Consider the following 26,570-nt stretch of genomic DNA (forward strand, 5'->3'; position numbering starts at 1 on the left):
AGACCCAATTCGGGATTAGAGTCGCTACCACATCATTTAATTTGGCCGTTGAGCTAGCTAAAATCATCTTATAGGGTCAGGATATTAACCGCCTAAGGATATGAGTTTGACTCGGTCTTTCTAACCAAAAAAATGAGTCTGAGAGCTTTGTTACGAGATTAGAGTTCCACAAATCAATAATTCGCCATTTCAGTATCCTCATGGACTCCTCACAGTTCGAACACTTTTTATTCGTTAAAGTCGAGTTATTTAATCCTAAGGTAAAGTCTACATTCGCGAATGTACAAGGAAATTAAAAAAAAAATAACAGACTCCGCATGATATACATGCTTGTACAATTATATAGTCCGACTCAAAATGGGCCACACACTCAAGGCAAGAAAGAATGAAAATGGTCATACATTCAGGCCGATCATACATGAGTTCTAAATTCAGGCAACATTCACACAATGGGCCTAATGATCCTAAAAATGGGCCTAAGGCCCAAAAGAGAAAAATGGGCGTAGGGCTATAACATAGAAAAATTCTAAGTTGATTTCCTATATCTACTTATTTTATTCATGGTTTTCCAATTTTATTCACGTCATGTTTACGTGAATTAGTCGATTAATCCCCAAAATTCTAAAAAAAGGTGCTTCTAATTCCTCAAGGTCAATTTGACATTCAGTTTGAATCCTAAAACTCAATTAGTGGGTTGACTACCCTTAATTCCCGCGGCACAAGTCAATGTACATGATTATTCATTTTCACACAAGAAACTGAATTATTAATTCGATTAAATCAAGTGATCAGCTTTAATCTGGTTTAGGGAACATCAGGTTCTAATGATCCGCCCTCAAGGTCACGAAGACCTTCCTAAGAGTCAAGACATCCTAATTGTATCTAATTACCCCTAAGCCCGTGTAATTAAGTCAAATATACATGATTATTACAAATTAACATGTAATTTTCACAGTTTCATCGATTTTGACTCAATTATACACACATGAGTTCGGTCGACACTCACAAAGGTAGGTATTCACATTAATCAAGCCTAAAAACACTCGATTAGACTCAATTGGATTCCAATTCAATTTCACTAATTAAGTCAATTTCACGTAAATTGATCTAACTACTTCTAATTAGACTCTAATTAAACGAAATCAGACTCAATGGACCCTAATCCACTTAGCCCTACACATCATTCATACATTCATGAGCTCCATACATCAATTGAAACACAAATTGAAAGAAATGACCACAATTGGACCTTATTACACCCAATGAATGAATAATCGACATAATTAATACCCAATTGAGTCGAATAGCCCCCTAATTCCATCAATTAAGACTCATATCAATTTGGCAAAAAAATTTCAGCATGCTTAAAAGGTCAATTTAGATCTAATTAAGATAATTAGACCCAATCAAGCAACATTACAAGCAATGGGAAGTTAATTACACGCAATTAGGCCTAATCAAGTGACAAATCGTCAACATGACTCGTCTAAGCCTATTTTACAAAAAATTTAAGAATGTTACAAAATCCAATTTCATGCTAATTTCTCCTAATTAGGCCAATTCAAGCATAATCACGCGCAGTCAAGTTCGTAATTAGTCCGATTGTACATAAATTGAGGCAAATTACTCCTAATTGCCAAAAATGGACATAATTACTACACGACCAAAATGTCAACATGAGCAATTAAGCAAGATTAAACCCAATTAGAACCTAATCAGCACATACATAGACTAACTAACACTACTTACAACTAATTGTGCACAGATTGACTCAATTAATACCAAATCAAGTCCAATTAATACGCAATTAATCTTTTTTCGAGTACAATCAAGATTTTTTTTTGGTAGAATAAGAAGTTTCATTAAAGCTTAATTGTCCATGCACGTAGTGCTTACAGATCGAGGGGACGAAAGCCCCATAAGGTCCTCATAAAGAAGTTTCCTAATAGGAGGTGCATGAAATAAAATAACAAGGCAATCCAGAAGTTCCGCTCCAAGATTGGCAAGGTGGTCGGCGCATTTGTTTGCTTCTCGGTAGGCATGCTTTGGTGAAATGATCTCAAACTGTTAGCACAGTGTCCTACAATCGCCGATCAAGTTTTTTAGCACCATATTAGTAGAGTTTCCCCACACCCAGGATAGGACTAGTGTGCCATCTAGCTCAACAATTAACTTGTTGACTCCACAGTCTTTAGCCATGATTAACCCTTGCCTAAAGGCTTTAAGCTCAGCGATAGCACTGGTGGTACGCCTAAGATTCATCATAAAACCTCTAACCCATATGCCCGTGGGATCTCGAAGAAGTACCCTCGCACCGACTGAGCCCGGATTGCCCTTGGCACAACCATCAGTGTTAAGTTTGAAGAATCCATCCGGGGGGGACTCCTAGTGGACTTGAACAATCGAGCTGGGTTTAGAAAGAGGTCTCCGTTGAGTAGCATGGAACTTCGCAGCAATTTGGATAGTATAATCTACCAGGTTGCTATGGAGGGGTTTCGAAGAAAAGGCCAAGAAGTTCCTATTCTTCTAGAGATGCCAAATAGCGAAAGGGAAGATAGAGCTGCAAGGAACACGAAAGTGTGAGGCTTGAGATGAAGCAGTGTTGTATCTAGTCCAAAGTTCGACCGGGGCAATGAAGGTGCCCAACTTTGATGTTGGGATTTCCAGATGTTGCCAAAAGGATCTAGCAATAGGGCAACTCCGAAGGATGCGGTCTACAGTTTCCTACTCTAAAGGGCATCTAGGACAGCAGGGTGAGATGAGCAAGTCGCGTTTAGCGAGGAGGGAGGCAGTAGAGATCCTATTCTTTTGCATAACCAGATGAAGTATTGAATGCGGGGAAGAGTTGGGCACTTCTATATCCAGTCCCAGTTATCATTGGGGGGGTCCTGAGGGTCACATAGGAGGAGATATGCAGATTTAGTATTATACTTGCCATCACGAGAGAGGCCCCAGATGATAGAGTCTGGCGTGTCATGTCTTAATCCGGTGGGGAGGCCCTAGATGGAATCGGTGATGGATGTTGGTACGGTGAAGGAGAGATGGGAAAAATCCCAAGTTCTGTTAGGCAGCAAGACAGAGCTAACCTAATTAAAATGAGCTATAATCCACCTAATTTACCAACCTAGTCATCTAATCTATGCATGTCTAAACTAATTAAGCACAAAATGGCCAAGATGGAAGCTAAAGAGCTCCATCCCAATTCTGGACGGAGGCGAAAGGTCATCATTCTCACTTTAGTTTGACACGATGCGGACTCAATGGAAATCATTCTCAAGCTCACCAAATCCTACTACATATGTAAGCACTTAGGTATATTTAGTGATTTCTTAGGTTATTTTAGCAGAGTTTCAGCAAATGAATGGCCAAAAAGTCCTCTTTTACCGAAAATGAATGCTTATTTATAGGCATAAAAGAGTCGATGGTCGTTTTGCAAAAATCGATTGTTCAAGAACGAAAACACAATTTATTTTTTACAATTTGAGAGCTCTGGACAAGTTTAGCTGTCCAAACCTGTCCGTTGAGATAGCTGGCCCGCGAATGCGGTTGGTCGAGCAAAAATTTCACATTTGCTCTCAAACTTTCAAAAACATTGCATATATATACATATACTTAATTGCTGCAATTATAATACAAGAGCAAAAAACTTATTTACGAAATTTATCTAAAATATTTTTTAGATATCATCATGGTAGAAAAGTTATAAGATCTTTATTTGAAGTATTTTCTTGAAAATAAAACTAAAATTGATTAAAATTTTTTAAAATATTAAATGGGTAAATAGCATTAAAAACATGATCTTTGCATGAAATTTCAAATCTAACCTGAACTTCAATTTTTAGCGTAAAAATATCAACTATTTCTTAAATTTCACATCCACCATTCGTTAATTTTTTTTGTCCATTTTTGCAGACGTGGCAATGTACGTGGCAAACGGCTCCTACGTGGAAAGCAACAAAAGTGGATGGAAAGCTAAACGTATTGTTGATGTGAAATTGAAGTAATAGTTGATGATTTTTTGTGCTAAAATTTGAAATTCGCGATAAATTTGAAATTTCATGCAAAATTTATGATTTTTAATGCAATTTACCCATATAAAATTAAGTAGTTGTATTAAAATATTTGATGTGTAATGATGTACCAATTTTCTTTTACTAAAATAATAATTTTTTTAATATAAATCCATATTGTAAATAAATATACAGTACTTCTTTGCTATAATGACTAAGAATAATTAATAAATAGTTTTTAAATGTTTTACTATTTAATTCATTTAATGCAAGAATTTTTACTTATTTCTCTTATAAATGATATTTTAGCCATAAATCTTATTTAAATATTTACATTTGTGACCCTATATATTATTGAAATTTACTTTTCAAACTTTATTTATTGCACGTGATAGACTTCTATACAACATTGTATAAATATAATATATAGATGTCAAAACAGAAAAATAAAACCTTTTGGGCCAACGTCAGAGGCCCATTTTGAAGCTTTTGGGCCTGATTCTGAGGTCCATTTTGAATATGTTGGGCCGGAACATTTCCTGCTCATATCAGAAAGCCCATTTTCATGCTCTTCTTTCAGTCTCAGCCGAACCAGTTAGCTCAGTCCGGGCAGAGAGCGAAGTAGCAGAAGCAGAAGACGACTACGAGATCGCTGCGGAGGAGGAGGAAGAGGACAGTGGTAGCGGCAGAAGAAGCTCGCATAGCCAATCGAAGATGAATACGGACATCACAGCGTCGACGAAGCCCGAGTACCCAGTCATAGATCGGAACCCTCCCTTCCCCAAAGTCGTCGGCAATTTCAGCACCCTCGATTACCTCCGCTTCACCACCATTACCGGCATCTCCGTCACCGTCGGCTACCTCTCCGGTACCCGAATTAGCTCCCTTTTATTATCAATTTCCAAGTCAATTCGTTTTCATGTTGCTGATGGTTTTTGATTATTGATATCTGTTCTAGGGATTAAGCCTGGGATAAGGGGGCCGTCGATGGTGACGGGCGGTCTCATAGGGCTGATGGGCGGGTTCATGTACGCCTACCAGAACTCCGCAGGTCGACTTATGGGTTTCTTCCCCAACGAAGATGAGGTAGCTCGTTACAAGAAATGAACTTTTTGTTATCCCCATTGTTAAGGGTTTTGCCCTTTGGTCATCGAATTGCCCCGCAAATGTTCCTTCTTCTCGGTTCGATTAGGTCGTGTTGAAATAATCCTGAAGATTGCCTCTCTCTTAGCTGTTCAAGTTTCTGACTTGTTCGGGTACCGAGTTGTACTACTGGTGAGCCGTTATTTTGTTCGAGGACTAATGCTTGGCAATTGGGATCATCCGTTCTGCTGTTTTCTTGCGTTTTCTGTGATTTAAACTTGTACTTTCATTTAATTAAGGTCTGCTGCTCCGATAATGTAGTTCTGGAGTGGCATCATATCGACTCTGCAATTCGATTGCTGCCATTTCCTTGCCCAAGCACAATACTTTTTCGTGGTGTGGAATTCTGCAACTGTTGTACTAATGGGCTGAGAATTATGAGGATGTAAATTCGGTAGTTGAGCGGATTGAAAATTATGAGGATGAAAAATCTGCAGTTTCAGAGAGTTTAGAGATGTAGGTTAATGGAATTTGCAATGCCTTTGTTTTGGATGCATCTCATTTTTGCTGCTTTCTGGTTAGTCCTTTGTTTTAAGTAGGGTGAATGGTAGAAGCGCTTCCATTGGTATGAATCAGTAGATAGCTTTATGATTTCTCGTAGAGTTTGGTATTGCAAACCATGGGAGAAAGATATGAAAGGAAGTTTATGCACTCCATTTTCTCAATTATTGCATAGGAGGTAGAGAGAATTCTAGTTGTAATGCCTATTCGTGGATTATGCTATTTGTCTAGACTGAGCTTAATGTGTTGCGAGACGGCACATGGGAAATGCAGCAACTAGAATGTGCTACTTAAAATTATGACGAACAGGTGTTGGCTAAGTTTTCAGGTATCATAAGTGCAGCATGACCATTGTGATTTCCCTTTTGATAGGACTTGCAAACTCCCTGAGAAAAGCTCGGAAGGGCTCCAAGAACTTCTCAGAAAGAATAAATCGCCGTTTATGAGCTCATCTTCTTGCGAAGTTCTTGGCATGCACTTTATTCCCTTTGTTAACCATTAAACGGACGTGGAGAATTTTCTTTCAGTTTTCCAAATTTTGCATTACTTTTCCTTTAGGTTTATGTCGAGATTGGTTAAAAGCTTTGGGTGGGAAGAGAAGTATATTTCCCAGCTATGGTCTTGTAATCGGTGATGATGTTTTAGATCCTAAGTTCATATGGTTCAAGTATACAATTGCCAGATGAATCTTGCCGACTTCTCCTGCGGGTGTCCACATTATCTTGCCTGCGAATTCATAGAAGGACAAGCAAGGTGATTCGAGAGACAGTTGCTTATGATATCAGAAAGTTCATCGGATCACTTATATATGTTGTCTGTTCTAGTCGTATTCTCCAAAAGCCCTGACTGGATTTGCATTCTGGAAGAGTATCAAGCTCTTATATTCCGAAACTCAGAATTCGAAGCATCTGAGTATCAAATAGAACAGATTTTGCCAAGCTCTTATATTCTGGAACTCAGAATGCGAAGTGTCCGATCTGATATATAAAATACAAGAATGTATGTCGTAAAAAGTACGAACTGGACATTCTGTACCTTTTTCTATGTTCTTGCTTGCCAACATAAAAAGAACCAAAGCAGAGGATAAAAGAGAAAGGAAATGGCTATGAAGCAACTAGTTAATAGCACATTAATCATGATTGATCAACAAATAAAGCAGAATCTTATGCTTTCCTCCGCCCTTCTCTTTTTTACTTCGAAACGATCCAACAGCTTCATCCACTCTGATTCGATGCTTTCTGGACGTTCAATGAAATTTCTGTGAGGTCGGCATTCTTTTGGTCGCTTTAAGGGTTCGCGAGAAAGATCGCAAAGCGACTCGGTCCCACCAAAGTTAGTGTCTTGGGGCTTTTGTTATTGGTCTCTAAGAATAAAGAAAGAGATGATTCCCCACACGTCCGTATAACATATCAATTTTAAAGATGAAGATGATATTTGCTAAGGACAATCATCAGATTTACTAAAGTAAAGATGAAGAGATTTGGACGACATATACATATACATATATATATATATATATATTTCATTATAAATTATGAATATAATTAAGAGATAATCCTTCTGCCCATTAGAGCTCTTAAATTAAAATCTGTACCAGTCAAAAGGTTTGTGACTTGACTGCCCCTACATGACGCCAAGCGGTCCTCTGTGTATGGCCAGTTTGATGTAGGCAAAGTTAGCCGAAAACGTAATCATTATCAAGATCGAGGTTGAATCAGTGAATCGCTTTTATTTTGTACCTTTCTTATTGGATTTTAGAATGTATTTAGTTTTTTAGTTGAGTTGTGTTGAGTTGTGATTTTAATGTCCCGTTTGAATTCAGAGTTAATTGATTTTAACTTTAATTTTAACTTTTAACTCAACACACTACACAACAAAAATACATATTTCCCAATTCAAAAATTTTAACTTTAACTTTAACTCAACACACTACACAACAAAAACACACGTTTTCCAAGTCAAATTTATAATCACATCTCATTTGTCTTTTTCCACAATCAAAATCAAAGTAATTTTAACTCTAAATCCAAACGGCCCCTCATTTGTAATGATTGTATTGTGAAATTATGAGAAAAAGTGTGAAAAATAATTAATAATTGAGAGAAAGTAATGATTAAGTAATAATTGTGTTGTTGAATTATGAAAAAAAAGAATAGTTGAGAGAATTTAATATTAAAAATTGAATTGAATAATTAAAAAAATTTTAAAAAAATAAAAAGTAATGATTGTGTTATTGAATTAAAAATAAGTGGAGTTGAGTTACGTAGAATTGAAAATTTTTTAAAAATCAAATACACTCTGTGTGAGTTTAAGCACATCACTTTTTTAAAATTTAAGTTGTTAGGTCATTGACTTAAATCTCATATAAATTGCAACTTGCAAGGTTTTTGTTCGTGCCACCAGAGCGTGATTGGTCTTTATCTCTCTCAAGTGGGTATAATTTTTTTATTCCCAAGAAAAGAGAAGGATTTAATTTGTGTTTACAATGATATTCTCTGAGTACAGCTTTTTTAACCAAAAACGTCACGAGTACCCTTCGTATATCCACCGTAAAAATGGATATAGGGGAAAAGGTCAAATCAAATATTACAAGAGCAAGATATAACAATTTATCCGCGGGACAATCTACAAAGATAAATATTATGAAAAACATATTAAAATAAACATAAATACAATTGAAGATTGTTATCTTGAAATTATCAGTCCCGATCACGACATGTTTGTAACATTTCACCATGGATCTCAGTGTGCACCAAGAGGGGAATCCTCGGCCTTATCCATAATCCATGACAAAAACCACTTTTGCGAGAAAAATGGAGCAGATAGGGTGTGTTAGGCCGATATTCAAGCGCAAGATCACACCAAATATAATAATTCCTAGACAATCAAATCTAAAAAGCTAGAGGAGCTAAGCAACTAGAACAAATTCTTGGACATAAGTTAGAGTAGCTAAGCAACCATTTCATCTAGATCGGTTCAAACCATGGTTGTCAATCAATCATAATCAATAAAAAAAAAACTCAATCCTAATGCAATCAAACCAAATGAGACTAGAGCGGCTAAAGCTCCTTGATTCAAACCAGTGACCGACAACGGAGAGCTGAACTTGCTCAAATCAACAACAAAAAAGCAAAGCCACAAAACATTAATTTGAGCTTGTAGGGGAAAATCAGACCGACCGAATTGCAATCCTATTAGTGGTGGCGGGAGGATGCTATCGCTGAGATGGGTGATGGAGTTGCCTAAGACAGAAAGCTACCACCAAGGGGAGGAAGAGGTTGGATTAGGATGGGGTGACGAAGGAGACGTTTTGACTATGCCATGCGCCTAGACAGACATTGTCTCGCTATGGTACTAGGTCGCTGCCAATGAAGAAAAACAGAACCCGTACTGGCTAGATTATGAGTTGCCGAAGTAGGATCAGGTGTGACCCGATGGGGAGGGCAGACCACCACCACTTACGATCCACCGGAGATCGGGATGCGGAGGGCGAGGGCCCTTACATCCGCCGAGATGCCGTCAGCACCACCTCTGCGAGTACAATTATATACACATATATATATATATATATAAACCTTCGTCGAATTTTTGTAATTTTATGGTCGTGGCAAGTTTTTGAGTTTGTCTTTGAGCAATTAAAGTCGTTGTCGAAACTTTAGGTAGTATTTCAGCATAATAGTATCATGTTAGAATCATCGACATCTTTTTTTCAATCGAGGAGTCCTTCAAAGCTTAGCTCTTTGTCCTATTCTTTTACCAAGATAACAGTTACTTTAATTCCAAGGACATTTACTTTGAATTGTCCTGCTTTAATTAAAGCGACCACTTTTAAGCTCCGTTTGGAACGGAGTTTTCATGATTTTAATTTTAACTCTATTCACTACACAATAAAGATACACGTTTTCCAAGTCAAATTTATAATACAATCTCATTTGTCCTTTTTCAGAATCAAAATCAAAATCAAACTCTGTTTTTAAACGCATCCTTAATCCCCTTCAGTAACAAAAGGGTTAATTGTAATTTGAGGCCCGCATTTAATCTAATCTAAACTTAAGAATTGTTTTTAAGTGTCTCACAAGTATATATAGTGTTAGATTTTCCCATTGGTCGACCGACTCTATACAAAATATAGTTACGGATATTGATATAGATGCAAATATAGATATGGATTTTACCGGAGGTATACGGTGCTTCGACCAACAATTAAGAATAAAAATTCATCCACCTTCAAGCTAATTCATTTGATAATCCATTTCGAAAGAGAAGTCCATAAATAAATAATAAATTATGTCATTATCTGATAAGTTTAATCTAAAACTGATTATGACAAAAAATTTATTCCTAACTATTAAACTTAAACTTGATAGTTGATAAACAAGACTAGTGTAATGACACGTCTGATTTTCAAAATTTTAAAAGTTTGAGAGCTGATTCTTTTTTATGTAATTAAACTTGATAAGGGAGACTAGTGTAGTGACATGCCTTAACATGAAAACCTAGAAGTGTTCTAGTTAATATAACTACCCATACTCATTTATTTATGTTTCTATTTTCTCATATGCACTACGAAAAAAAGAAAACCCTAAACTCACTAGCATCTCGTTAAATATATGGTCATGTTGTTGTCTTGTGATCATCTTGGTCCACCACTTCTTTTGCTGAGATATTGGTCCACCACTTAAGTATCGCCACATATAACAAGATGGTTTTTTTTTTTTTTTGCGAATATCATATTATAGCATTTTCAACGATAGTTCTAACTTCTAATGCATATAAAGGGATAAAAAGGACCAAAAAAAGAGAAAAAGAAAAAGCAATTTCAGTATAATATAATACTACTAGTTCTAGTTGCTAGTGCTAGTGCTAGTGCTAGTGCTAGTGGTAGCACTTTTGGCAAAAGCCCCGAGCTTTCACCTCATGGCGTTGATGACGTCATAAGGATGATAAAAGAGTGGCCTATCTCCCTGTCATGAGGTGGATCTCCCTCCTTTCTTTCTTGACCTTTCGATATATAAATAAGACCAAATATATACATATATGTAATATATAAAAATAATAAATAAAGCAATCTGAAAAAATAAAAGCCTCGGTGCCCGGTGGGTCCTTCGGCCTTTTTCCCTAATTCCCTTTGTTGTATCAATTCTCCCATTCACTATCGATATATGTGGGTTAGCCACTCGATCGAAAATGGGTAGGGACAAAGTTCTGCACTCCTTGTAATTTGTATCACAAAGTCGGTGGAGCGAACAGAGGAATCTCGTGGAATTTTTATTCGATTGAACTGGGACTGTTCTTCCTAGAAGTTTCTTGTGGAACCGTATCACCTAGCTCTCGGTCTAACCCGATGAGCGAACAAATAATCTCACTTTACATGGAATTAATAAACTGTGAGTTGATATACAAGTAAAATGTTGCAAAGCTGAATTAATGTACTTTCTTCTTACATGTTACTGTGTCATCATTTGTTCATTTTAATTATTAGATATTCAATCCGTGCATTGCGGCCCTTGTAATTCTCCATGTCAAATTTTGTCCGGTTGTGGAACGAAAATGACACTCCATTCCTATTTCATCACAGCAATCATGGCATAGTTTCTTGTACTTAATCGCAAGTAATTTTTTAGAATGGAATAAGCAATACTTTTTGTGAGTGAACTATAAATATCTATTAGTAAATTATTCCCCAAAAAAAAAACACTATGGAGTATGATGTATTGGTGACCAGGCTATGCCTGCTCACAGTACAATCATATAATAATTTATAAGTAATTTATAATCGGAAGAGAAAATATCATAATAACTATAAAATTTAGATATAAAACAGATTGACTGACCAGTTATGATTTGCTATTAGATTCAGTGGGAATATGATGTTCCTATAAGACATTTTTAAGGTAATACGCTGCTATCAAACTTGACATAATTAAGAAATTATATTTTCCAATCTCTTACACATTTTGTAACAACTACATTCTACATATTTACATCTGTAGCTACTCATTCAAGGATAAAACTTAATCAAGATAACTAAAAAATTGATGACGGAAAAGGAAAAACAACAAATAGAGTTCTTAAAGTAGAATAAGAAAATAAGAAAAAAATATATATAGGAGAATATATACTTATATACTTATTGTCATTATCTAATTGACTTTTAGATAACACTACGTTAATACCCGCACTTTGAGCGGATGCTCATGTTAATTATATAATAATAATAATAATAATAATAATAACAACAAAGTTCCGAGCTGAATTCTTAAGTTGCCACATATTAAAAAATATAAAACAAAACTCATGTGTTGCCACATTATCATTTATATTTATATTCTTTTATAAACATTGTTCTAATTCTACATATATGCATATTATATTGTAGCAAAAAAATAAATAATATATTTTTATGCAATTATTAAGGAAATAATTTTATACAAAGGATGTATATTCAAAAAGTTCATCGTTTGTACTAAGAAATTTTTAATACATCTGTTAAAATCTTTATATTTTTATTAAGAAAATATTCTCATTTAAATTGTCCTAATTGAATATACTCATAATATTTTTATTTAATTATTAAAGAAATAATTATATAAAGAGGTGTAAACTGATATATAGTGGAATATACATAATAAGAAGGTTTTTCAATATGCATACTTACGAGGTTCATTAGCTACACACACACACATATATATATACTGCATCCTTTGGCCTCCCGTCAGTGAAGACTTGGTTATATAGTTATTATTATATAATATATATATATATATATATATATATATAGATCCGGCATATATTAAGTAAGAGATATATTGGAATGTTAGAATAGTTAATTAGATCACGTGCACTTTTAGGACATAAATACATGGAATTTTTTTTCCTTCTTTTTGTCAAAAAATGATTTTGAAGATTTATATATTTGGGTGAATATTTTGAATATATTTTAGTATATTTAGTTTCCATTATTTAGTAAATACATATTTTATCTCGAAATTATTAAGTTTCACAATTTTAGAAGCTGAAGGTAAACTACTATTTGCTTGAGTTAGATTTTAATGCTTTATTTTATAGCAAACATGTATGAAAATTAGGTAAATTAGGTTGAATATATTCATGATAAACCGTGTATGGCTGCATATTTAATTGAAGTATATACTGGTAATTGAAAATTTGGATGGAGTATATTCTTGAATATGTTTCGAATCTATGAAAGTTGAAGGAATACAAAAGAGTTTGTTAAATTATTAATTACTTCACTCTGCTTACGTTGCGTCTCAGATAATTGTTCTCTTCTAAAAGATCAACACATATGCCTCAGATTACTTACTCAGGCCATTCGTGCTCTATATAAATATAAATATATATACACACGTTGAATTGTCACACACATTGTTATAAAACTATATATATGCACACGTTGATATATATTCATAAGTTATTTATTTTACCTTTTGTATAATATATTTAAGTTGAATGTCAATGACGACTAATTATTGTATAATATATATTATATATTATATATTTAAGTTTAATTTTATTAGGCTATAGATAATCTATAGACTGCGTAATTTATATATAATGTTTATCGTCTACTGTATATTTTGTTATCTTGCATATATTCTGTTAGGCTATATACATATATTCTACATATTTTATTGCATAATTAATGATAAAAGAATATAAAAAAATTCCTTAATCCATAAATAATGAAGTGATTACGTGAGAGAGTTTCGTTTTATATTTTTGATGATATGACAGCGTGAGAATTCAACTCGAAACTTTATTTATATATATATATAGATATAAATTGACTTAAAAAATGCAGGATACAATAAGTAAAAGATATAGGTGGAATGGATTAATTCCTATTTATATTTATCTATACCATTGTATAAAGGGAAAGATGAGGTTTTTGGTCTCCCTTTTAACTCCCAAAAATACCCTTGATAAAATAACTCTGATTAATATAAATCACAACTTACAGTATAAAATGTCGCATGTAACAAATAACTGCCATTATATACCACTGCCATATTTCTCCTTTTTCTTTTCTACTCTCTCTGCCTTCTTTTGCCGTCCACCACCTTCCTTTTTTCCCTTTCAAAAATTTATTATCCATGGATTAATGTTTTTATTTATATCTATTATAATCAAAATTTTATATTTTTATATTTTCTTTAAAAATCACCAATTTTGTAACCAAAAAGAAAAAAAGAATAACACCATTCGCACCAGCCACTCTCACTTCGCCAATATCTTCTTTTTTCTTCTTATTCCTCCAAGGGCACAAATAGAGTGCCTCTCATCTCGCACAAATAAATACAGGAAGAGGTTCCAGCGAACCACTCGTCTCGCACCACGAAGTGCACTCACGAATAAGTTCCAACACAAATATGATTGATATAGTCATGAGAAAAAGGGCTCAAGCACTACAAAAAGAATGAGTCTGAAATGGCAATGTGAAGACGCAATTAGGATGAGCAAGCAATCAGTTTCACATAACTTAATCATTTCCAATCACTTTCACATAACTTTAACAATATCCAGGTTTGAATTCCAGAGTTAATAATAGCAATCAGAATCGAATTGCTCCCAGCAACTAATCGCCTAAATATCATATAAAGACAACTTAATATATATATATATATTAACCAGATAATGTACACTAACTCCTCTAAATAAGCTGGCTCCACCCTTGTGATACAGCGGGGGACTCAGCGCTACCGATACGTTCATTGGGGAGGAGCCTGAAAAGAAATGAATGTAATTAGTGGATTAGCAGGTTTACAAAAAAATCACATGTAATGTCGTTTAAGAACTTACGGTCGTAGGGAGTCCACCCAATACGCTGCTGAACAAGATCATATACTATAATCTTGTTCTTCAGGACAAGATCTACAACACCAAGAAATCGGCTAAATTCACAAATGAGTTACAAAGTGCTATAAAATACAGTTGTTAGAAATTTCAAATATTTTCAAACCTCCAAGAATCATTTGACCGTCAGGAGCCTTCAAAAAAACTATGCAGCTCATGGAAGCCGGTGCCCGTGCATCGAGTAACTCGTATATAGTAGCCCCATTTCACTTAATATATATAATGAAGAAAATTAGGAGAGATAAACTTACAGTTGGGCCTGGCTGGACAAGATAATCTTCCGATTTCAACAACATCGACATGCCACCAATGAAGTTGATTTTGCTGAAGTGGTTGCTTATGCGGCTCCATATAAAATATATCTGCAGATTTTGCTTATGATTACCTCTGAATAAGAAAAATTAAATATAAATTTCTAGTATTGTGTAACAACTTTACTGTGTGAGCGGAGAAGATATTATTTGCTGAAATGATGATACATTATTAATGCAGCTGCAACTCTACTCCCTGATGCAAGTAGAGAAGGTAAAGATTTGGTGGGTTGCATCTGTTTCAAGTGCTCTTGTCGATGAACGTACTACTTACAGATTCGTAGCCAGCATTATAAGGCAAACACCGACCCCAATATAATGACAAACCCCTATAAATAGTAGTGAATAAAACGAGAACTAATAAGGTGACTTGCTTGGAGGGAACCAGGGGACTATACTATTATATAAAATAAAGAGAGAGATGGGGTTTTTAGTCTCACTTTTTAACTCCCCAAGATACTCTGACAAAATAACTCTAATTAATTTAAGGCACAACTTAGGGGATAAAAAGGTAAATATAATAAATAACTACCATTTTTTATCCACTGCCATGTTTTTTTATTTCTCCTTTTTCTTTTCCTCTCTCTCTGACTTCTTTTGCCGTCCATCACCTCCCTTTGTTTCCCCTTCAAAAATTTATTATCCATCAATTAATGTTTTTGTATTGATGGAAAATATTCTAAAGAAGGATACAATTGACTACACTGTAACTTTAATAATGTATGGTATTTAAAAAATTTAGAATGTACTTATAACATCACGCGTATCGCAGACGTAAACATAACTTTTAGTTTGATTATAATTGTGAGATACCTAGTATACATTGCTACCAGCCTCCCTCGTGCGCTTTCAAGATTGCTTTCTTGTTACTGCACAAAATTAACATTTATTTCGTTAGCATTTTGGCTGAAATTTAGAAGTTAAAATTTATTTTTTTCATTTTCTTTTAAATTGGTCATCATAAGGAGATCGCGGGTGATTATTCTCAAAGAGAGTAGGGTGATTTTCTATTTTTTTTTAAATGAACCACATTCTTAGGAGGCCAAATAAATTATTTTCTATTAAAAGATGGTATAACACTGTGACGCACTTCTCTTCGATGACCAAGAGATCTTAAGTTCGATATTCAGTGAGATTATTCATGCTTCTTTATTAAATATTTATGATTTTTATTTCAATATATTAGGCTCATGGACATCCATTATAACGGAAAAAAAATAAATTATTTTCTTACAATAAGCTCAAATATAGAAAACCTCTCTGACGATTACAACATGAGTATTCTCTTATGTAATATAGTAAGTGTATATATATATATATATATTGCTTGGAAGGTAATTAATAGCAAGTATAAGTTGTGGGGTGGCATAAGATTCTCCAAAATTAAACTATATATATGAAAAAACCCTGGAAATTTCCCATCATCATGGAGAATTTCGCGGAAGCGGAGGGTTGGGTCATCCACGTCCACGTGGCGCGTTAAAATTGGCTGGAGTTCTATTAATTAGTGTTTGTCCAACGCGGCATGGCCTTACATCAGCAGCAGCATCATCATCATCATCAGCTCTATTCATTAGTGTTTGTCCACCGCGGCATGGCCTTACATCAGCATCAGCATCATCATCATCACATACATTCGTACACACACACATTCCCGCGGTCTTCATGTATATCACTGAAATTTATCCAGTTCCAGAACGAAATCGGTCGAGTTGAATATAGTTAATTGAGAATGTAACATAGATAACTGCACTTTATTTCGTTCAACTATTTTCATTTTACAATCGATTATATTTAACTGGATCAGTTCCTGCTCGAAACCAAAACGTTTCCATCATCACGCGCTAAAAGTTGCATATTATTCTTTAGAAGGACCCCACCCCACTGGTTGAACTACGCACGGACCCCACATGCATTCTTTCTCTTGTGGTTCTTGTGCATCTCGGGTTTGATTGATCCATTGAACTAAATCTGAATATTAATCTCTGACGATGAAAATCTTGCTGCCGGAATTTGGCTATAAACCGTTCTTTTCTTTTGTTTGGATCTACTGGGCCCGCGCACATTCTTTATCGAGTCTTTGATAAGCTTTCAATCTCGAGAGAATTTGGAAATCTCGTCTAATCTTTAATGACTTGTTTGGTTTACAAATGTGATTTTAAAATCACAACTTTAACTTAATTCTATCAATAAAAAAACAAAATAATTCATACAAAGTCCAATAGTGAGTCCCATTTATATCACTTTTTTTCATAACAAAACAAAATAACTCATATAAAATTAAATGGTGGATTCTATTTATATCACTTTCTTTCAAAATCAAAATTTAATTTTAAAATTTTACTTTGAAACCAAACGCAGTATAAATTTGTTCCCTTGCAACTCAAGCACTATGCCACAACACACTTTGCATCCTCGTACGGTAAATTGTCATCTACAACACAATGACCGCATAATATTTTCAAAAGAAGAGCACAACGGAGTACGATATAAGTGGACTGTTTAAGCAAATCAACTGAAGTTTTTAACTCTTTTTATAATTTTTTTTTAAAAACATAGTCGGTGTTGTTTAATATCTCACGCCACCCGTATAAGAAGATATCTTGTAATGCTATTAAAATCGAACCAACTAGTGGGTTTTATAGCATATTTTTCATTTTTTTTAGGGTTTCTAGTCAAATTCAATTCTTTATCCATTATCGATCAATGATTATACAAATAACAAAAGATTTAACAGTCTATTTTTCTTTTATAAGAAATAATTACAATAATACAATAGAAGTGCATCGACCCGCACATCCATGCTGTAAGAACCCTAATCAAATCGAGATTTTCTGTTTATCATGAATTGAAAGGGATTCTTCATGCGCGGATCATTATTTTGCTAAATTGGACTGTGGTGGAAGATGCCGATTTCCACGTCATCACGTGGGTTCAACGATATTTCAATAAATATTAAAAAAAACAAAGAAAAGATTTTCCTTGTTATATAATATAATTATTGGGTTTTTTAATTAAATAAATTCAGAAGAAAAAGGCAATGTTGTTGTTGCTTGTGCATAAATAACTTGCCAAAAAAAAAATTAAAAAGCCAGCTACTTCGTTGAACGTGCGGGGGGAGCAGCATCAACCTTCTAGGCGGACACGGTTGCCAAGGATTGCCCCCAGTCTTCACTCTATTTACGGGAATGCCATTTGACTCATCTAACCAAATGCGTGTCCAATGAACAGCGCACACTGTTTTCCTCTTATTCCGGGAAGCTCACCGCATCCCTCTCTCTCTCTCTCTCTGACCACTTAACCAGCGACCGTTTTATCAGTTTTTTTTCTTATTATTTTTTTTCCTGGATGATTTTTTTTTCATTAAATAAATGTTTTTCTTTTTATTTTTTTCCCGATGCCAAATTGTTTAGATTCTTGATTGTAGTCTACCATGGTACTTCCATGAAAAAAAAAGTAGAAAAGAAAAACCTTTTTCCACATTCGATGAAATTATTCAATTACATGGCTCGATCGAAGAATAGTGGCATCAAATAGGTTATAATTATATCTGCAATCGATGTAACTCGAGATTATGTGATAACCATGAGTCCTCATGCGGGAGACACATAATTCTAGCTTGATCTTATGCTTTTCAAGAGATTTTTACCCACTAGCTGCTTTAAGTTCCATTAAGTCGATAAGAGTACGGTCTTAACTTTATTGGATTTATTATGGATGAAGAGGAAACGATCGGAAGTCATTTGACTAAGCTAATGATGGCAACTGAGGAGCAAAGTTGCCTAATTTAATGGCAAAAGGTATTACAGCTATAGGTAATGTTAATCGGGGACATCATGGATAAGGATTTAATTCCAGCTAATTAGTGTACAATGATTAGTCAACCTTGTCTCTGAAATTTCAACACTAAACGTCGCAAAGTTTCGACCAAACCAAACAATAATTGGTTTCTTGAATTTCCCGGCTCTTCCCATCGTTTTCTTGAACTTAGCTTCAATTTCTTTCTTTCTTTCTTTTTTTCTCCTTTGGAAGTCTACAAGATAAACAAAAATTCAAAAGGATAAAAGAAGTTGTCAGCAGAAGTGGCTCTAGGGTTCCATGTTTACAGCAAAACAACTCGAAAATTTCATTGGGTTTGATTAATTATTCAATCCGGTCTCCCGGATGGTCTCTAATATATTTTTCGTACTCATATTTGCATTAAAAAAGTGGAAATTAGTGCAAATATGACGATTTTAAAAGTACGGACATACCATATTGGAGGTCAAAAACTTTTGCATTTGATAGAAGGCCTGCCGTCGACACGTACGCTGGCAGTTAATCTCTCTCTCTCTCTGGCGTTCTATTAAACCAGAAGACAACAAAATCAGCAGCACACGGACAACTTGATCGCTTTGAGTGGCAGCAGTGTAATTTTCCCATAAACCAATGGCAATCATCGGGGCGTCTCCCATATAAAATAGCCAACGTCAAGCCAATGGATGAATAATTTGAGGGGAGAGAGGGGAAAGGAGGATTCAGGAAGGCATTCTTCTCTCTGCTTGCTTGAAGTTGTGGAAGAGGAGAAGTTGGACAAGAAGGAAGAAGAAACAGGGGAAAGCAAAGCTCAACATTTCTGAGGTATGCACTGTACTGTCTGTCTCTTAATTCTCTGAGCTGTCAAGTGATTGTTTTCATCTCCAAATTTGCCACTTTTAAGGTTGTCTGTTTTTTCTCTGTGGAGTTTAAGGATGATAAGTTTGCATCTGCCTAGGAGTTGAGTGATTGTTAGTTCAGCTGAATCTGATGTCTGGCTGGGAGAATTCAATATCTTAGGAACATGGATCTATTGTTGGATTAGAAGCTAAGCGGGTGGAAGTTTTAATTTGAATGTTTCGAGGAGAGCGAAATCTCGATGAGTTCCGCGTCGTCGTATTCGAATTGATTAAGGGGGAGAGGGGAGTCAGCTCTCCTGTGTCCGAGGGATCTGATGGCAAAAGGCCTATATATGGTGATTTTGATAGATTAGGTTTATTCCAAAGGAAAACTCTCTGTTTTGTTGGCTGTTCGAGGGGTATCGGGATGCTACTATGTGTGCTCGATTCGGTCTTGGTCGTAATATGTGTCACCAGTAATGTTTGGTTTGGCGATTAGTTTCATAAGTTTGATGCTTATGAATGATTTGCCCTAAAAGGATCTGTTTATTCTGTTTTAGATCTTGTGGCTCTTTTCTTATTATGGATCGAAGTTGTTTTTGGTTTTCCCGGTTTGAAACTAAAGTAAGCATAGAATCACAGTCCATCCGGATTTTCCTTGATTGTTTCGTCCTCTGTTTTGCCAAACTCATTCTGTCCAGGTGGTATGACTCTCCTGACAATTAATGTTTGATTGTTTCTACAGATCTGTGCGAGATCATTCACTACTTCGCAATTCCGAAGTTTGAAGATCGCCATGCCATTCTTGGCAAATGACTGATTAGTCAAACTCCGTTGCAAATATCTCATAGAAGGCCCTTCTCGTATCATTTGATTCATTTCGGCTGCAGTTATTTTAGCATCCCACAGAGAGAAGAAGTTTCTTGATGCAAACTTCTTAGCAACTTCAGAGTTCGGCAAGCATGCAGCGATTCTATTACCAGCCGATGCAAGGGATGGAGCCTTACTACTCACCTCCTTTCCAAGTCATACACAACGATGCGACTTCAAGCCACGAGACTGGAAGTCAAGGGACTAAGTTTTCCTCCCAGGAGCAATACTTCACCTTAGAGTCATCTCCTGCTGCTTCGGGATTTATAGGTTACGACTCCCCATCTGCTATCAGTGGCTTGACCAGTCGGAGTCCATTCTCCACGCAAGGCTCTCAGTCCTTCGTGTCAGACCCGCTTCACTCCTCCTCTGACAACCTTTATGGGTCACCGATCAGCGGATCATCGGTTGCTAATGAAGATAGCGAACAGTGGCACAAACTAAAAGAGCTGGAGAATCTCTTGCTAGGGCCCGAGTCTGATACAAGTGATAGCAGTAACTGTTGCGTGACAAGCGGGGTCAACCACCACCTTAACTCATATGGGCGGTGGAATCAGGCCCAGATGATGGAGATCATCCCAAGGTTAGACTTGAAACAATTGCTTGAGCTGTGTGCGGAGAAAATTTCAGAATCTGATACTCCAATGGCAGCGACTATGATGGAGGAGTTGGATAAGAAGGTTTCCGTCTTGGGTGGCCCAATCGAGCGCCTTGGGGCTTACCTACTGGAAGGCTTGAAGGCAAGGTTGGAATCTTCGGGGAGCTTGATATATAGAAAGCTCAAGTGTGTGGAGCCGACAAGCAATGAACTCATGTCTTATATGTCAATCCTTTACCAGATATGCCCGTACTGGAAGTTTGCTTATGAGTCCGCCAATGTCACAATTTGGGAAGCCATGAGGAATGAGCCGAGGATTCACATAATCGATTTCCAGATTGCTCAGGGGACCCAGTGGGTGTTCTTCATGGAGGGTCTCAAGGCCCGTGGAGGTCAGCTTCCTTCAATCCGAATCACGGGGGTGGATGACTCTCAGTCAGCTCACGCAAGGGGTGGTGGCCTTGATCTTGTGGGCCGGAAGCTTGTGAAGGCCGCAGAGTCATGTGGAATCCAATTTGAGTTCCACAAATCTGCCATGTCGGGTCACGAGGTCCAGTACGAGAATCTCGGGCTTCATCATGGGGAAGCCATTGCCGTGAACTTCCCCTATGTTCTCCACCATATGCCGGACGAGAGCGTGAGCGTAGAAAACCACCGGGACAGGTTGCTTCGATTGGTTAAGAGCCTGTCCCCGAAGGTAGTGACACTCGTCGAGCAAGAGTCAAATACGAATACATCACCGTTCGTTCCTAGGTTCCGTGAGATGTTAGACTATTACTTGGCGATGTTTGAGTCGATAGACGCGGGGAGTTCCCAGGAAAGTTCGCTGGATAGCAAGAAGAGGATCAGCGCCGAACAGAACTGCGTTGCACGGGACATAGTGAACATGATTGCCTGTGAGGGGCTCGATAGGGTCGAGAGGCACGAGCTCCTGGGGAAATGGAGGATGAGGTTCTCGATGGCGGGGTTCCAGCAGCTGAGGCTCAGTCCTTTTGTTACTGAAGCCATTAGAGGTCTACTGCGAGGGTACAGCAGGAACTTCAAAGTCGAAGAGAGGGACGGGGCATTATATCTCTGGTGGTTAAATAGATGTATGGTCACTTCCTCTGCTTGGAGGTGATATTCCCAAGCACGGGCTCGATAGGATCAGCTGTAAATTCTTCGTTTTTGCTTCTGCGGTAGTTCCCTTTCGTTTTCAGTTTCTCCAACAGTAGAGGTTAGCCATAGCTATAGTTTTTATAGGATCATCATCAAGTGAGGACTGTTTCAAGGCACGTTGATATAGAAAAACCTACATGAATGTGATAATGTGAGAAATCTGCTGTAAATCGTGGGATTGGAATGGAGCAGATCGGTTCGGGTCATACTGCATTCTTATTTCCGCGGTTTAATGGAAAAGCCAAACTTCGTCGAATTCATGTTTGAGTCTCGGGAACATTCATACATACAGGTAAATGTGTCATGTCCGTTGATCATGAGACGAGATCTTGTCGATTTTGCAGTTTTTGGGTGAAGTTGCCAATCAAATGAACAAATAATCAGATAGTCATCTCTATCTTGTTTGGCGAGTCGGACCCGAGGAGGCTACGATCTTGAAAAAGAGATGATTCATCGAATCAATTCAGGAGACGTGCGGGAGCAAGTCTTTGATCTCAAATTGAATTTGTCAATGAAGAAATGATGCTATGAGATTATTATTATTATTAAAATTAATGTGGTCATTGATGTACAGCCACAAGAGCATGAAACATTGACAAAGTCATGAAACCGGTGCCGAACCCTGGCAATGATCTGCAGTTTGTATGCCTCAAAACCGAATTTGTAACGGTCCTTAACACTCGCACGCCTTCTGAATATTCACACTTCTCATCTTCTTCATAATATTCATCAGCACCGATGATCGCGCTTCAAGAAACCGTACCTCACTCTTAGCCCTATCAAGGAATCAAGGCATATCCATATGAATCATGGTGTTTCACGACACCATGTCCTTTATATCATCAACTACCTCATAAGCTAACTTGATCTCCTCAACCTTCATAATTCATATGCCTGTTCACCAATACCATGCCCTGGACAAACCCGACCTGGGTTTAGTGTGATTCTGCAAACAATCTTAATGCAAAGCAGTCTAAAAGAAGAACGAAAACGGAGCTTTCCCGCATGAATGTGTGACTAATTATGTACTAATTTCCCATTCCTATCATGGATTGGTCTCTCAGGCAAACTGAATGACCAGGAAAACACTAAAACCTTTTGATTTCAATGCCATCTCGGGATTTTCGTTCTGAGAAAGAGCAGTACTCAATAGGGACTTAAGACGGTTCTCTACGAGCTCAAGAAAGCTGATTTTGTGGGGTCGAAAATGAAGGTGTCAGGGGAGGAAACAGAGTCCAGATCAAGTAAGCTCTCTTGTGGGGTGAAAAGCGAGCTCTTTGATAATCAGAATGCAAGCTTGCGCGCGGACACAATCGGGTAACAAAAACTGAAGGACGGGGTCATTGTTGAGTAGCGATTAAATATTGTGTAAATATTACAACTCAAGTCATTATGAGTGAGATTTTGAATTGGTAGGATTTTTACTTTGATTATTAGGAGGATATGGCGCTCCTCTGTCAAACTGTCATAACAGCATCAATTACAAAAGTATCCTCTAATCTAAGGTGATTGATTTTAGCATACTATAGAACCTTCTAGTTCCGATTGATTTTGCCATTATTGTATGGTCTCATTTTAAGTGGCCCTGTCAACTTTGCTTCTTTGCCTCATATTAACGTGGTCGAATGGATTCGAATGCTACTTGGAATTGACAGAATTCTGCAGATTCAAATCGAAATTCAGCACGGTCTTCTACTCCAAACAGTGGTCACATTCGATTACTTATGGCAGCTGCTCCGAAATGAATACAGAGAAAAAATGGAGCTTCTCGATCCGATTAAGGCAGCCATGGAAATCACAAGGAGACACTCGGCCTATGAGAGGGCCTGGGAAATGCGGCCCTTCGAGCTCTCTCAATCAGCAAAATCTGGTTTCCCGTGACTCAAATTCAGCTCCAATGTTGCATTCAAGGATGGGAAAGTATGGTTAGGGAGGATTGTATGCACCGACTCTTTTAGCTCATGGATCTGTGCGTGGTCCTTCGACTCTGCAACCACAGCATCTCCAGTGCAAGGGGAACTGGACGGTTTCATCAAGGCAGTCGAAATTGCACGGGACATGAACATCCAGCAGTTTCATCTCTCAAGGCAATGCCAAGGACTTGATCGATATCATCCAACCGTAGACCTTTGATAATCAACTCCAACTTGCCGAGTCGTTGTGTCTACTTTTGAGCATTCTCTCCTCTTTCAAATCTTGGAACATTGTGTACGCTCCAAGTGACTATCTATTTTTAACTCTTTTCATGGGTCCACATACATATTAAATAAAAAAAAAAAAGCTAACTGCTCCTTTTTCAAAAATCCAAACGGCTCTTTAAAAAATAATAATAATAAGGGGAGGGGGGGCTGCCTCTCTCATTTGAGAGACACCCCAGCGCGGGGTCTCTGACCCGAGCGTCTCTCTCGGCGCCATGTCAGCATTAGAGATGCCCCAGAGACTCGCGCTGGATGTAGTCATCTCTAACGGTTTGGTTTCAGGTTATAGGTGGTTATGTAGGACGATTATATAATATAATTAAGTGTGGAGCTCGTGCATTACACGATATAAAACGTGATTCTTTTTTTTTTTGTTGATTTTATATTATATTCATACTAGTTGTAGAGTCCATACGTTAAACAAGATTAAACATGATTTTTTTGGCTAATTTTATTATATAAGTTACATGTGGTAAATTGTTGAAAATAGTAATTTACGATCATTAACAGTATATTATTAGATGCATAAGACTAATGGTAATTTAATTTCATGAATAAGATAAGAAAAAAATACACTCAATATATGTCTTGAAAAATCTAACATTATAAAAAATTTGGATAAAATATTAATAAAACCATGGCAGAATGAATTTTTATCTCCAACATTATTAAGATTCATATAGTGTTATATTTTTTTCTTACATTAACACTTAATCACATACATAAAATTGGAGAATTCTAAAGTTCTACAAAAATTTATGTGTGAGAAAAAATAAAAAGTTGAAAAACTCACCTTCAAAAGTCTAAGTGTAGACGTACTAACATAAAATCGCGTGTGTATGAAAAATTTAAGAACTATATAGTAGTAACAATATTTTTCAGAGTTAGCTCGGTCACAGTTTATGCGTGGTATTTCCACTATTTATAGCATATGTCATATAAAATATGATATAGATAGTACATCACATCTCTATTTATAAAAAAGTACATTCTGATTTGTTTTTTGAAAAAAACAAATATAACAGAGCATATCTAAGAAAATATAATGTAACTTGTTTTTCAAAAGCAAACATAATCTTACTAATATGTTTTATGTGAATTTTTATCTTGTATTTTATACTTTTTTGAGTGAAATTTTAATTTTGTAACTACCACTTTATATATAGGATGTGTTTGAAAAGCCGAAAATACTTTTTTTTTTCCAGTACTTATAATTTTAAAAAAGTTTCAAAAAAATGAAAATAATAATAACTAGTATAAATCTATATATGTTGGTTTAAAATATTTTTTTTTTCTAAAAGAAGCTCAAAACCTGAGAAAAATAATGCCTTGTCCTAAAATCTATATATATCTATTTTAAAAATTTTAAAAATAAAAACAAAATTATTTTTCTAAAAGAATCTCAAAAAATTGAGAAAATGACTATCAATCTCACAAATCTATATTTATATGTTTTAAAAAATTTTAATTATAAAATCAAAATTATTATTTTCTAAAGAAAGCTAAAAATTTGAGAAAATCATTAACGGTTGCAGAATACTATATCTATATAATTTTAAAAATTCAAAAATTTATATTTTAGAAAAAAAAACTCGAAAATTTGAGAAAATTTCGTTTATCAATGGAGCATTCTGAAGCATCTAGTGGGCCCACCATGTTCTTACTTTCATATATAGGCTAGTCATACAGCTTGTGTGTTGCATGAGAAAAATAGTTATATAATTTATGTTTTTTTAAGTTGTTTAAAAATTATACTAATTTACAATCAATAAAAATATATTATTAAATATATGACTAATGGTAATTTATATGGACAGACAAGATATGAAAACTCTGTTAAAGAAGTATAAAAAAATCCTTCTAATGCGCATACAAATCAGCATTTCTTATTCTAAATTTTGACATGATATATACATCAAATTAGATAATCCAAACATTCCACAATATTCCATTTAGAAATCTTTATATAATTTAGGTTTTTTTAATTGTTTAAAAATCATACTAATTTACTATCAACAAAATATATATTATTAATCTACCTAAATATATATATATATATATTATTAAATATATGGATAGTGGTAATTTAAATGGATGAATAAGATATGAAAATCTATGTTAAAGAAGTATAAAAAAATCCTTCTAATGCGCATATTTATCAACATTTTTTATTCTGAATTTTGACGTAATATATACATAAAACTACAGAATCCAAAAATTCCACAAAATTCCATTTAGCAATCCAGAGATTCTAAAGCTATTAGTCATATATA

The 26,570-nt window shown here is 35.7% G+C and overlaps 2 protein-coding genes and 1 long non-coding RNA gene across 3 annotated transcripts; 2 read left to right on the plus strand and 1 right to left on the minus strand.

Annotated features, from left to right (window-relative positions):
* Positions 1 to 4,599: 4,599 nt before the first annotated feature.
* On the plus strand, positions 4,600 to 5,444 carry LOC116209529 (NADH-ubiquinone oxidoreductase 20.9 kDa subunit). Its single transcript, XM_031543186.1, has 2 exons — positions 4,600 to 4,878; positions 4,969 to 5,444. The coding sequence occupies exons 1-2, from the start codon at positions 4,725 to 4,727 to the stop codon at positions 5,115 to 5,117; spliced, it is 303 nt and encodes a 100-aa protein (XP_031399046.1). The 5' UTR covers positions 4,600 to 4,724; the 3' UTR covers positions 5,118 to 5,444.
* An 8,755-nt stretch (positions 5,445 to 14,199) lies between these two features.
* Positions 14,200 to 15,222, minus strand: LOC116209351. Its single transcript, XR_004157197.1, has 3 exons — positions 14,780 to 15,222; positions 14,475 to 14,546; positions 14,200 to 14,398 (listed from the first exon to the last, which is right to left on the minus strand). It is a non-coding gene; the product is annotated as an uncharacterized LOC116209351 (long non-coding RNA).
* A 4,077-nt stretch (positions 15,223 to 19,299) lies between these two features.
* On the plus strand, positions 19,300 to 22,359 carry LOC116207917 (scarecrow-like protein 13). Its single transcript, XM_031541038.1, has 2 exons — positions 19,300 to 19,459; positions 20,219 to 22,359. The coding sequence occupies exon 2, from the start codon at positions 20,436 to 20,438 to the stop codon at positions 22,059 to 22,061; it is 1,626 nt and encodes a 541-aa protein (XP_031396898.1). The 5' UTR covers positions 19,300 to 19,459; positions 20,219 to 20,435; the 3' UTR covers positions 22,062 to 22,359.
* Positions 22,360 to 26,570: the final 4,211 nt, after the last annotated feature.

The sequence above is a fragment of the Punica granatum genome, chromosome 5 (genome assembly GCF_007655135.1).
Source record: "Punica granatum isolate Tunisia-2019 chromosome 5, ASM765513v2, whole genome shotgun sequence".
NCBI classification, from domain to species: domain Eukaryota; kingdom Viridiplantae; phylum Streptophyta; class Magnoliopsida; order Myrtales; family Lythraceae; genus Punica; species Punica granatum.